The sequence below is a fragment of the Xiphophorus hellerii genome, chromosome 6 (genome assembly GCF_003331165.1).
Source record: "Xiphophorus hellerii strain 12219 chromosome 6, Xiphophorus_hellerii-4.1, whole genome shotgun sequence".
NCBI classification, from domain to species: domain Eukaryota; kingdom Metazoa; phylum Chordata; class Actinopteri; order Cyprinodontiformes; family Poeciliidae; genus Xiphophorus; species Xiphophorus hellerii.
The window spans coordinates 12,363,298-12,376,762 of record NC_045677.1 but is presented as its reverse complement, the minus strand read 5'-3'; the positions used below and the strand labels follow the sequence as shown (position 1 = coordinate 12,376,762).

At 40.4% G+C, this 13,465-nt stretch overlaps 2 protein-coding genes across 2 annotated transcripts in view; one reads left to right on the top strand and one right to left on the bottom strand.

The window, feature by feature from the left end:
- Positions 1–5,800, bottom strand: part of LOC116721682 (protein unc-13 homolog A) — a 43,617-nt gene extending 37,817 nt beyond the window's left edge. Inside the window, exon 1 of the mRNA XM_032565566.1 lies at positions 5,779–5,800. Coding sequence (XP_032421457.1) covers positions 5,779–5,800 — 22 coding nt within the window. The remainder of the gene's footprint in view (positions 1–5,778) is intronic.
- A 3,162-nt stretch (positions 5,801–8,962) lies between these two features.
- On the top strand, positions 8,963–13,259 carry LOC116721684 (BTB/POZ domain-containing protein 2). Its single transcript, XM_032565569.1, has 9 exons — positions 8,963–9,540; positions 9,627–9,746; positions 9,829–9,985; positions 10,670–10,775; positions 10,868–11,065; positions 11,170–11,362; positions 11,617–11,704; positions 11,976–12,122; positions 12,221–13,259. Exons 1-9 carry the CDS (start codon positions 8,978–8,980, stop codon positions 12,380–12,382), a joined length of 1,734 nt encoding a protein of 577 aa, XP_032421460.1. The 5' UTR covers positions 8,963–8,977; the 3' UTR covers positions 12,383–13,259.
- Positions 13,260–13,465: the final 206 nt, after the last annotated feature.

Sequence of the window (13,465 nt, the reverse complement as noted above, 5' to 3'; positions counted from 1 at the left end):
TAAAAGAAGGAGCTCTGATCAGATGAGACCAAAACCTAACTTTTTGGTTTAAATGTGACAAACAATTTGTATATGTGATAGAATGCTGAGCATCGTCTTGATCACAATAAAACATGGTGGTGGTGGCAGCATCATGCTGTGGGGAATGTTTTTCTTTAGGAGCGTTAAGAATGCTGAATATTAATGTCTACCTGTCATGTGAAGCGCAGGGATCCGATTAAAATACTGAGGGGAAAGTGGAAGACTCAGAGTAACCAATTTAATAAAGAGAGTTACAAAACGCTTACAGCAAAAACTTTTCGAGGGAGAAAAACACAGGGCTAACGGGGGAGAATCAGACAAAGACAAAAGGGAACAGATGGGTATATATGCAAAAGGTGTAATCAAGGGAATGAGGAACAGCTGGAGGGAAAACATAAGCACAGTCGAGACGAGGAGATAAAAAACAGCTGTCTTGAGAGTCAGGCTGAGGGAAGAAAGAAGATAAGCAGAGCAGGAGGAAGTGAGAAAATATAACAGAAAAGCCCTGAAACTAACAAACAGTAACAGAAAAAAAGAACCTAAATCTAATTGCACAATAGTAAACCAAAAATTAAACACACAAAGGAATGAAAAAAGGCAAAATCTAAGTAAATGAACAAAAAAAGGAAATGATCAAACCAGAAACAAAAACCAAGATGTGAACACTGGCACACTTCAGATTTCTGTTTGCAAAAAATTGATATTAAAAAAACAGACTTAATATTCTTTCAACGTTACATTTATCCACAAATTTATATTTTACCTCACAAAATCTCAGCAAAATATCATGACTTTTATGAAGACTTTTAAGACACTTTGTGAAAGTTGTCAAAATATTTGTTAGCACAACTTCAGTGCACCACTTAAAATCTGAGAACAAGTAGAAAGTAAAAATAAATCTAAAACTTACAGACCTAAATAAAACAGAATAAGTTTGGCTGCATTGCAAAATGTCTTTAAAATTTTTACTTACATCATATTAGTGTGAAATGCTAGCTACTAGCTTCAAACATATAATTTTAGTTCATTTCTGCAAGTTAACTTGTGAGAAGCAAACTGTTTATTGCAATAAGTACTTAAGAAAGTACTTATTTAAGTACCTTTAAGTCCAATGTAGAAAATATTGAAGTTGACAAAAAAAATATTTTCATAAAGGTACAATTTTTTCATACTAAGCAATTCATATATAACATAGAACCTGAAAAATATACATATTATCCATCATCACAAAGAGGCAGGGGTCACCAAGCACACTCAGCATTACATAAGTATGTGTGAGGAATTCAAACAGTCAGTTATGCAAATGCTGACTGAAAATATGATTCTTTATTTGCTCTGATGTTTCTACAACTTAGATCAAACGGGAAGCCATAACCAGTGCTAAACATGGATTTCAATGTGCTCGGAGAAGTAAAAAAACACACACAGCAACATGCTCATCTCATATTAATTATTCATCCATAAAGACGTTTATTATTCTGTATCTATTATTTAACACATTTGGAACAAATTTCTCTCTTTTTCTGGCATTAAGGCAAATATTCCAGTCTAAATCAAACAGTATCTGCCTGTGGATTTTTCTGTGTGCTCTGTAAGCCTGAGCTCCCTCTCTGCAGCACTGTTTTACCAGCCGTGACGTAACTCACACATGCATTTTTAATGCTTCACTACCCACTACTCTCAACCACGTACACTCTAGGAGGTCCTCACACACACACACACACACCCACACACACACACGCCTCACTGCAGATGTGTGCGTGCCTCACATGCACATGTTTACAGAATAAAATATAAAAGTTCTCTGTGGTACATAAAAAACCTGAGCCTTTCTATCTTTAGAAATCTACCAGCAACACAAATTATAACCTAACTCATAATTTTCTTACATGTACAGTTCCTACATCATAACCAGTCACCATAGTAACAAACACAAAGTGAAAAAGCACAATTGCCCTGAGTCAGCAAGGTGCTTTTCTATTTTCCAAGCCTTTTTTGTGTACCGAGCACCCACTGGAGATAAACCTGCAGCTTCTGCCATGCCGCCTCATGATGGAGTCACATGCTAAATGCAGTGGCTCGCTCCTTTGCTGTGCACCTGCAGCAAGGATGAAAATTACATAATCACAGCTTTCATTCAGCCTCAGCAACCTTGAGGGAAGCTCTGCATGTTCACGACAAATAAGACATATAGCTATAGATACAGTGTAAAGCGTATTGTAAAAGTATTCGGAACCCTTAAACTTTTTCTTTTGCAACAAACACAAACTTCACATTATGTTTTTGAGATTTTATGTGTCAGTAGTTGATAATTATGATGTGAAAGGAAAGTGTTTGGTTTCTAACACGAATGCAAATAACAATCTGAAAAGGATACCAAGCGTTTGTATTCAGTTCCCTTCACTATATAATGCTTGAATAAATTCAAGCGTAATTAATTGCTTTAAGTTGCTACCTAAGTGCAAACAGTCAACCTGAGTGCATTTTGATCTGATTGTGAATGTATGAATGTTCTGTTAAGTTTCTAAATCAACTTCTCAAGCTTTGAAACACTAACAGACACTAAAGTTTGGGGAAGCAACATGATAATACAAAATCTCCAAAAGACCTCAAAATAAATCTAGCAAGGCATTTTGGTACAAACATTGTGGAGTCATAAAAATTGAGGTAAACGCTACAAATGAGTTTTAAGATTAAATGACTCTGCTACTAACCGAAAAGTACCTGCAGTAAATATCCTGCGTTAGCTTCATTCAGGAATTTCCTCCATAGACAGCACAGTCTGACTTATGAGGACGGGCTGGTTATTGCCAAGAAAACCGACTGAACAGGAAATCAAGCAGACCCTTCATTTTGAACTGTCAGGGAAGATAAACTGGAAAAAGGTGGAGCTGACTTCAGCTGTTTCATGACACTAAAGAGGGATGCCTCCATTCAGACAGACAGAATCTTATTCTGACAGACCGCGAGAGAGAAGCAGTAATCCAGCTGCTGACAGCGACATCAGACTGTGACTTTGTGTTCCAAAAGAAAGACAATAAGAAGGCCGGACATTAAAGTGGCAAAAGGTTGCCAAAAATTGCTCAGATTGAATATGCGTCTGTGCCTGAAATCTGCTTGGCTGGCAGATATGCCAACGTTGCCTATTCAGGAGGCACAAAGTGCCGTGCAGGCCAGAAATAGCTCGAGCCAGGTAAGCATGAATGATGTAAGCGGAACAGAAAGAGGGCTCTCTGCCAAGCCTCGTAGTCTGCAGCAGCCAGCGTTTATGAATGAATGACTCCCAGGGTCTTTTTAATGACATCTGGGAGTGACTCAGAGCAGGAGCAGTCAGTGGGTGGAACTGACAGGACAGGCTGAGGTAGAGCAGCGTCTATTAAACAGCTGGATGTATCGTGACTTAAAAAAAGCCTTTAAATTTTCTTTTAGCTTTTATAAAGATTGCTGCAAGCTCAATTGATCTTTACAGCTTGTGTACGTACAGATTGTTTCTGTATCAGTCATAAAGGTTTGGTGGATCAATAGATGTTATCACATGCAAAATGATATTATTTTCAGATTTTATCCTCTGTACTAACTGTAATATGTAAATGTGAGCTGAATATGAGACAGGAAAGCAATCCAAAAGCACTACAGTAACTCGAAGCACTATTTTTAGAGAGGCAAGCCCATTTGTTCACCTTTTTTAACTTGCTACTGGAAAGCAAGGAAATGAATTTCATTTGCCCTAGGTCAAACTCATTCTTGTTCACTGAAATGGCTTTTTACTGGGACTTAAAGTACCCAGGCCACCGCTATTATTTCCACCTGATCTTTTCCTTTTAGGACAATCCATGATAAAAACGTGGAAAAAAAATGTGAATGTGATATTGTAAAAAAAAAAAAAGAAAAGAAAAACAAGGGGGAAAATCTTGTCTTAACAACCCCAGACTTCACTGAGAGGTTTTCAACTCTGCAATGATTTATTTACAGATAAAGACAGAGACAGTAGTAGGCCAACGTCTGCAACCGTTATCAATGTATACCACGGCCAAAATCACTACGTTTTAGGTGCTCGGTCAAAAACCCATGATTATATTGGGAGTTCTTTTGTTTTGCACCCGCAGAGCAATAAATGAACCATGAGACATTTTAATGAAACACAGTGATCTCATTTTTGTAGAAAAGAACAAATCATTGATCCAAAAATTGGTTGTTTTGTTTGATTTAATGTAAAAGAAATATCTAGAATTTTCAAACTTTTTGGGTCAATTTTTTTCTTTTTTGGTTTCGCAGAAAATGCTTTGGTTTATTACATAAACTATCCTCAGAATCACTTGCTTTATTTAGATCAGTTTAACTTTGCCGAACTCTTGATTTTGAGTAAAATGTTGATTGATTACTTTAAAAATAAAATTATTTGGTTCTTCAAAAAAAAGAAAAAAAAAACACTTCTCTTAAAAGAGTAATACTTTGTATTGTACCTAACACTTTCCTTAACAAGATAAAAGTAAATAGAAAATGAAATTGTGCATCTGCATCAGCTTCATTTACTGTCTACAGTCAGAGACCCCACAGCATTCTTCCAAGGGCAGCAAATGGCCCCCGTGCCACATGTTGGATGAAGAGTTTATGGTTATTATTACCGGATGTCTAACTCTTATCACAATTACATTTTTCATTATAACAGTTAAAGCATTATAATTTATCGTGTATAAGTACCTCTACAGTTATGATACCATAAGAATTACTACTGACTTGAAACATATCCACAAATAGAGATGGGGATTTGCTGAAGGCTATTTTAAACTAAAATCTATATATGCTTAACTCTTTATATGTGTTCTCTTGCCACTTGTCTCAGCGTTTGTTGCTGAATCAGCTGTAGTCTGTGTAAAAAAAAAATACTCAGAAACGTGTTAGAGAATACTGTGGAAGAGAATCTCCCATTTTAGGTCTTTCTCCGCCCTTTCACTAGTCCTAAACGTGGACTCCGTCACGTTACCTCGCCAGCTACGCTTATTCATCCGACTAATAAGAGGTCTCAGTGACAGCATCAAGTGCATTTTGGGGCGTGTGGTGGGAGGAGGTGACGCATGGCATTTTAGGGGAAGACGCGGAGTGGTCCTGAAAGGGTGGGCGTCGGGGTGCCATAGACTTGCACCTCCTGCCGCCAGTATTTCCCTCGGTACGGCAGAGCGGCACAGGGGAGCGGTAAGCGGCAAGGGAACAGTGCGCGCGGTGCGGTGCGGTAGCGGCAGGGCAGCGGTGCAGCAGGGGCTTTTCCTCGTCCTCCTCCTCCTCCTCCTCCTGCCCACGCATGAATGAGTGGATGAAACACACACTTACACATACACGCGCGCACGCACACACTATCCGCAACAGAACTAACAGCACCCGGAAAGGAAACAGCAGCCCGCACGATAATGGTCATGTTATTAGCTGATAATTTTACCATGCTTCAAAATGCCATTTAAAAAATATATATATTTGTTTTAAAATAAATATATTTTTGGTCCCAACAGTGAATGAAAACAAAACGCACCATTCAATAAAATATTCAGTCAAAAGTCATACAACCATTAACAACGCGTTTGGAGCCGCTATGTTTTCTAAATGATCATTCAGCAAAGAACCTCCTGTGCTCGGACAACACTTTTTCCAGGCGGCTGACAGTCAGCACAGTCAGGGACTACTGCTGCAGTTAAACCGTGAGCAGGTAACACTTCGGTAACATCACACACACGCACGGTCTTTTTCACTGGTTTCCTTCCTTACCTCCCACACACAGCAGGGACATCTCTGAAAGCGGCGTGAGCGTCCCCGGCCGTCCTTTACTTAGTGCTCCGCGGTTTGTTTAGTCAGTCCTCTTTATAGAGTCTTGGCCACAGGAAAAACTCAAAGCGACAGAAACCCGTTACCCTGAACGGCAGCGGCAGTAACAAACTGGCACCATCTCAGAGAGACTCGTCTGTCCTTCTGCGGGACTGTTGCTCCTTTGAAGACCGGACAGGACAGACAGGAGTAGATTCCTCGCCCCCCACCCTCCTCTGCTCCCTCCTCTGCATTGCCTCAGCTCTCCGCCGCTGCTCCTCCTGCGCGCACAGCCATCTTGTTTCAGCAGCATCCACCGGGCTCCGGCGCGAGGACAACTCCCCCGTGCCTCGCCGCCCTGACGTCACGGTTGATGAGGAGCAGGCGGAGAGGGGGTTCGCTCCTCCGGAGGGCTGCAGGGATGCACGGAGGACGGGATGGGACTGTATAACATCATCGTGATGGGAGGGCGATGCAGTCTGCACTGTAAAACCTGGCGGGTTGATTCAGCTTAAAAGATGAACGGTCAACGTTTCTGTCAAAAATCAATGGCGTGTCAGTTCACCTAACTAGCCCTAAGTTCACTTCAGGGTGAAACTCAACTAATTTACAGTGCTGTGTGGAATGATATTAACCCTTAACAGGTTTCTTTTATTCTAACATTTCTGATCATCAAAAAAATCAAAGTTGCTTAGACTAAATACATGCAGACTTTAAATGATGATCTCCTACTTTAATAGGATAAAAGTTATCAAAAACCTTATGTGAGAAAGGAACTGCGGCCTAATAGTTAATCATAAATTACCTGAAAATATTTTTTGTTCAGCTTCACTGTCCACACCCAGATCTGTTAAATGTGGATGTTAGATAGAAACAGTGTTACATAATCTTAAGAAATTTAAGAACAGTCAAGAAACAATATTGGGATGGAAGGAGCTTGTCATTTCTAACACTCCAGTGAACCACAGTGACCAGAACCACTATTATCCATAGATGGAGAAAACATGGAACAAAAGTGGCTGGCCTATTAAAATTATTCCAAGAGAGCATCGATGACTCACGAATGACCTCATAAAACCCAGAAATGCATCTAAAGCACTACAGGCATCACTTGCTTGATGTGCATCATTCAACAAAAAGAAAGAGATTAGGCAAAAATGACATCAGCAGGAAGTTTCCAAGGTCAAAAGCAAAAAAAAAACAAAAAAAACAAAACACTTGTCTAATATTTGCCCAGGATCATCTTGAGAATCCCAAATTATGGGAAAAATATTCTGTGGATAGAATAAACAAAATTGGAACTTTCTGAAAACTGTACAACTGATTGCATCTCGCGTGAATTAGCACAGCATTCAGAAGAGGAATATCATACTGACTGTTAAATATGGTGGGACTGTGGTGACTTTGATTCTTCAGCGAAATTAAATCTAAATCCACCCAAGTGGAAACAGAAAACCAGAAACTTAAAGAGCGAACTCTGCTGACTGATGAAGAATTTTTTTTTTTATCATGTTAAATTAGTGACTGAAAATCAAGAAACAAACTCTGAAAATCCCAAAATGTTATTTAAAATCAAACAGAAATGAATTGATGTGGAAGACAACTTGGTCTTAGACTGAAGGGACTGAAACACAGACGAATCAAACATTTTATTCCACTCGCCAGCCTGACTGACCTCTAAGGTAAACATAAGAGGAATTACAAGTATTGTTAAAACTATTTATTCAATTTTTTTTTCTCAACAAATCTATTATTACCTTTTCAGACTAAAAGAAAAGAACACAATGAAAGAACAAACAAGTAAAACACAGTTTTACAGTGCAGAATATGGTGACAAAATATACTCATTCACACTTTTCAAACGTGTCTTTTTCATTCACAAAAGTTCGGGGTATGTGTAGCACAACCTGATCACAACTGTCTGTATTTTTGTTGCTCGCTGTCCAAGTCCATTTCCTAAGTCTCATTTAGTTTCTAACATGGAAACTCTACTACCCAACAATACAAGAAAATTTGTAACCTGATTGCACAGGAAAATCTTGAACTGCATGTCAATGAATCACAATTTGTGAATGACTTTTGGGGCTGCACGGTGGCACTGGGGCCTTGTATGAGACTGTCCTAGGTTCAGTTCCATTGGGAATAACTTCCAAAAATATGGTTGATTTAATTAACTGGTTTCTCTAAAATTGTCCTCAGATATGAGTGTGCATGGTTATATTTCCTTGCAATCTGTCCAAGGCGTATCCCACCCAATGGCCACTAGAGAGTGGCACCAGCGGTTTGTGACCTTACAAGCTTATGCAAATGGACAATGGATGGTTGAATTATTTTGACTCTTGTTTGACTGTTTTGTATCAAAATCCTTTTCAGTGATCTACCTTTATTCCTTTCACTGAAGCAAACATTTTGGTGTTAAAGAACTCAATGGTAAAGCAATTACAGTAGAAAGAAAAAGTTAAATCCCAGAGTCAGGAAAAGCTTGTCTGGTCTGGGAAATCCTTTGACTCACCACATCGGGAACTTCTTTGTGTCTTTGTTACCAAACAGAGAGTTTCTGACTTAACACTGAGCTGTGTTACTGAGGAATATTAACTATGTTTTAAACTGAATACAAGCACTGAATTGGGACACTGAGAACATTTTAGACATGAAACATTTACTAATAAAGCCATGAAATCTTGACATCAAAAAACAACTTTGGCACACAGATGTAGAAAAACACCCAGAAATAATTAAACTGCAATATTTAAACTCATACAAGTTTGTGAAAAATTAGGACAGCAATAACGTGACTTACCAAGACCAGTCTCGAGTACTACAACACTGCTAGCTTAAATATAATAATATATAGACTTTAGTTCTGAGAAACATGTTTTCATGTGGCATCCAATTATTTTTAAAAATGTATTTTGGCTTTACATGTTTAAGTTTTATGTATGATTCATCGTCTGCCTAGTCATCAGTAAATATATTTTAGAAAGGATCAAAGTTATTTTTGCAATTTTACTGGAAAAAAATGTTTTTGGAAGCATTTTTAAAGTCTTAAAAATATTTACTGAATTAGGAGTTGTGATTCAAACAAATGGCAGTACCTGAAATAGCCGCCAGGGGGAATAAAAGGCCAGCATGAGTGTGTGGACCACTGCAATTACGGAAAGCGATGAAGTTTGTTGTTTACGCCTACAGCAGGTTGAAGATGGCCGCTGGAGACAACAACGGCAGGCTTCCTTGCCTTAGTTTCTCCGGCCCAGGCCCTTTGGGGAATAGCCAGCCGAGCAACAGCGTTTTCTCAATGCCGGCATCCAACGGGGGAGCGGTCGGTGCAGCTGGGGGAGTACAAGGAACTGCGAGGCGACCCAACCCGCAGCTGGGGCCTGGCGGGGCAGACGGCAGCGGCGTTTCGAGCGGAGCTCCGCAGACTGCGCAGAACCCTCTGCAGCCGCCCGCTGCGTCAGGTGCTGCTTCTGCGGCAGCAGGAGCCATGGCCTCCCCGGCGTCCAATATGATAAGCAGCGCAGCGTCGAATGCCTCCCCGGCCACCGCGTCGAGCGCTACCCCAGCTGCAGCGTCCGTGCTAGTGTACAGAGAGCCGGTGTACAACTGGCAGGCGACAAAGAGCACCGTCAAGGAGAGGTTTGCGTTTCTCTTCAACAACGAGGTGCTGAGTGACGTTCATTTCTTGGTTGGCAAAGGTATGGGTGTTCAGAGAATACCAGCTCACAGGTAAGAGGATTAGCTTCAGCAGAAACAAACGGCTTGAAAAGACCGAGCTGACCCCTCCTCTTGTTGTTGTTGCGGTGGCGTGTCAGGTTTGTCCTGGCAGTGGGCAGCGCAGTGTTTGATGCTATGTTCAACGGTGGCATGGCGACCACTTCCACGGAAATTGAACTTCCTGATGTGGAACCAGCTGCTTTTTTGGCCCTGCTAAAGTAATGAGTCTTTTTAATTATTTGTATTATTATTTTTAAATCTATGTTTTACTGCTAATTGCAACAGTGTCTTCTGTTTCAGGTTCCTGTATTCTGATGAAGTCCAGATCGGGCCTGAGACTGTGATGACTACTCTGTATACAGCCAAAAAGTATGCGGTTCCTGCGCTGGAGGCTCACTGTGTGGAGTTCCTGAAGAAAAACCTCAGAGCAGACAATGCTTTCATGCTCCTTACACAGGTCGGCTTCCTTACCTTAAGATTCAGGACCTACAGCTCCAGAGGAGTTATAGTTGTTGAAACGCTTAGTTTGAGTGTGGATTTAAAATGTAAATCCACACTTAAATTTGTTTGAAGCGTTTTTCCATTATGAATGAGAAAAGAGAATAAGAAAAATGTTTTTCTTTTTATATTTCTAGACTTTATTCCCGTCAACTTTCATTCATGTGTTCATTGTCTATTATCTGTCGGTCTATCAATGTATTTTTGTCCATTTGTTTGTCTGTCCCATTGTCCATCTACAATGTATCTGTTGATCCATCCATAAATGACAATTTCATAGTGAACTTCTGCATTTACAATTCAAAATTTGCTGAGGCATTTGACTATTCAGTCCTGGAATTTGGGAATAGTTTTATGTTCTTTAATATGTATTTGTCAAAATAAGTGCCCAAGTCAAAACATACAAATAAGACGGCAGATAAAACAGAGCCCTTGTAGGCCTCATTAAAGTTTTGGCAATGATATGTTTGGTTTGTTTAACACAAATGTGTAGAATATGAGTTTTTTGGGGGGGTTTCTGTATGTTTTTATTGCTTAAAAATAAAGAGCAAACTCGGCTTCCCACAGGAGCGTTCACTACATTGATGTTGCCTGAAAATCAGATGATGTTTTAAAAGTCTGATAAGCTATCATGTTGTTTTAGGCTCGCTTGTTTGATGAGCCGCAGCTTGCCAGCCTGTGTTTGGAGAACATTGACAAGAACACCGGCGATGCTCTTGCTGCCGAGGGGTTCACAGACATAGATCTGGGTAAAGACTCACTTTAAATTTTGTCATCATTGCTTCATGTTGCATTTAGTTATTACAGTGTTGTTTATAAACGTCACATTTATCTCCTTCAGATACTTTGGTGGCGGTGTTGGAGAGGGACACTTTAGGAGTAAGAGAGGTGCGTTTGTTTGGCGCTGCCGTTCGCTGGGCCGAGGCGGAGGCTCGCAGGCAGCAGCTGCAGCCCACTCCCGAGAACATGCGCAAAGTCCTGGGAAAATCTCTCACACTCATCCGCTTCCCTCTCATGACCATAGAGGAGTTTGCAGCAGGTTAAGAAGAGCACAGTTGAACACCCAGTAACTGCATCCGTTTTGCTTTCAAATCACTGCTCTGACGTTGAAGTCTGCTTTTGGTTCATGTCGTTATCCTGCAGGTCCTGCCCAGTCTAATATTCTAACCGACAGAGAGGTGGTGAGTCTCTTCCTCCACTTTACAGTGAACCCAAAGCCTCGTGTCGATTTCATCGACCGTCCTCGCTGCTGCCTCCGCGGGAAGGAGTGCAGTATCACCCGTTTTGGCCAGGTGGAGAGCCGCTGGGGCTACAGCGGGACGAGCGACCGCATAAGGTGTGTTGAGATCAGGGCTGCCAGGCCTTACATTACCTTAAAGGACTTTATCTAACTGATTGCCAGTGCTGTAGGCTGGTTGTGACAAATGTTTTACTTATAAACCAATAACAATAAAACATTTCAGCATGAAATGCGATCATTTATTTTTACATTTTTGAAGCTCATATTATTAGTGTGAATATATATATATGTATACTGTAAACTCTAAGAAGCTTTTTAAAAAAATTATATTACCTCTCTTTGTTTTACAGGTTTTCTGTTAACAGAAGGATTTTTGTGGTTGGATTTGGACTTTATGGCTCCATACACGGACCTACAGACTACCAAGTCAATATACAGGTACTGGCCCAGGATTTACAGCTTCTTTTAAAAATATTCATGCCTCATGCCTTGAGATTTGTTCATCTTGTCACATTAAAACTACAAACCTGTGTATAACTACAACACCTGGTAGCACATAATTGTTGGGTGAGAGAAAAATAATTATAACAAAATGTGGAAAGATTTATGTCATATAAATAATTTGATATGGCACTGTACTTGTATGAGGCAAATCTTTGCATATTTTTAGTGGTTTTATGCGATCTTGGGTATTTGTGCCCCGTTCTAGATAATCCACACAGACAGCAACACAGTGCTGGGGCAGAATGACACAGGCTTCAGCTGTGACGGGTCAGCAAACACCTTCAGAGTCATGTTCAAAGAACCAGTCGAGATTCTACCCAACGTCAACTACACTGCCTGTGCCACACTGAAGGTCAGCAAGAAGAGAGACAGAGAGAAATGATTAATATGGGAAAGAACCCACAGATTTGGAAGTGTTTACTCATCTTGCTCTGTGTGTGTGTCTGACAGGGTCCAGACTCTCATTATGGGACCAAGGGAATGCGAAAGGTAACACATGAGTCATCCTCCACCGGCACAAAGACCTGCTTCACCTTCTGCTACGCGGCGGGCAACAACAACGGCACTTCAGTAGAAGACGGACAGATCCCAGAGGTCATCTTCTACACATAGTCACCTCAGACGTCCCAGCGATCTTCCATCAAATGTGACAACCCGACACCAGCGCAAGGCCACATTTCAGCAGCCATACTGGGGACTAATCTGTCAGACTTCAGTCTGTTCCCTCCTCACAGGGCAACTGCTAGCTGCACGGGGAGGACAAATGGCTGGTAGACGATGTGGGTTGTTACGCGAGACGAAGTCAGTCGTTTGATGTGCTGCCACTTCCCTTAGTGCTCTAGATTTATAAACCAGCTCCGAGAAGGATTGAGAGATGTTAGGGAGGGGGGTCTCTCAGATTATTCACAGTATCTTTGTCACTGCTTCGGGTTGACAGCATAAAGCTTGACACTGAATTTTTCTTAAGCTGTAGGATTCTCCTCCTTCTGCTCCACCGCTTTAGCGCAAAGGAGACTCAACTGTATGAATGTACAGTTTATCAGATTTGCCAAGATAAAGTCCTTGTAGCGTTTTGTACAGAGTCGACTCTGCATCAACTGTAACTTCCACACACTGATGGACCTCATAGGCTTTCATGAAAACTTGTCAAATTTGAACCAAACTTCATAATAATGTCAAGAGTATGACTAAGGTGAGCGTTTTTCTGTTTTTTACTTAACAGTACAATCTGTGATATCTTGTGTCTTTGCTTGGTAGTTGCCTATACCCGGTATACATTGCACTTCTCGGCCTTGCCTTCGTTTATTTTGTTGCTCTATGGATGCACACTAACTCTTCTGATTTTTTTTAAGCTTTATTTTAAAAGTTGTGGGTGGAAGAGATTTTTTTTCTCTTGGTGCTGAAGTTGATGGGTTGTATATTAAAGTGGCATTTATTAACATTATATATGTAACTTGAAATAAATGGCAATTAAATGAGGAAAAAACGATGTGTAGCTTTTTTTTTATAACAACTTATTGAAATGGGACAGGATTAACCACTACCATGTACAATCAGATAGAAGTACCAAAATTACAGAATGAGTCAGAACACGCATTATTTATATATTTTTTTAAACTTAAAATCAGTTTGTTTTTTTTCTCTTTCCTCAAGCTTCTTACAATTGCAAATTAATTTAGCAATTTCTTTCATCCA

Bases quoted from the DNA above. Each gene is read 5' to 3' on its own strand.
- LOC116721684 (XM_032565569.1), top strand. From the start codon at position 8,978: ATGAAGTTTGTTGTTTACGCCTACAGCAGGTTGAAGATGGCCGCTGGA. The intron at 11,363-11,616 runs GTGTGTTGAGAT...TTTGTTTTACAG, and splicing joins GGGACGAGCGACCGCATAAG to GTTTTCTGTTAACAGAAGGA. The intron at 11,705-11,975 runs GTACTGGCCCAG...GCCCCGTTCTAG, and splicing joins ACTACCAAGTCAATATACAG to ATAATCCACACAGACAGCAA.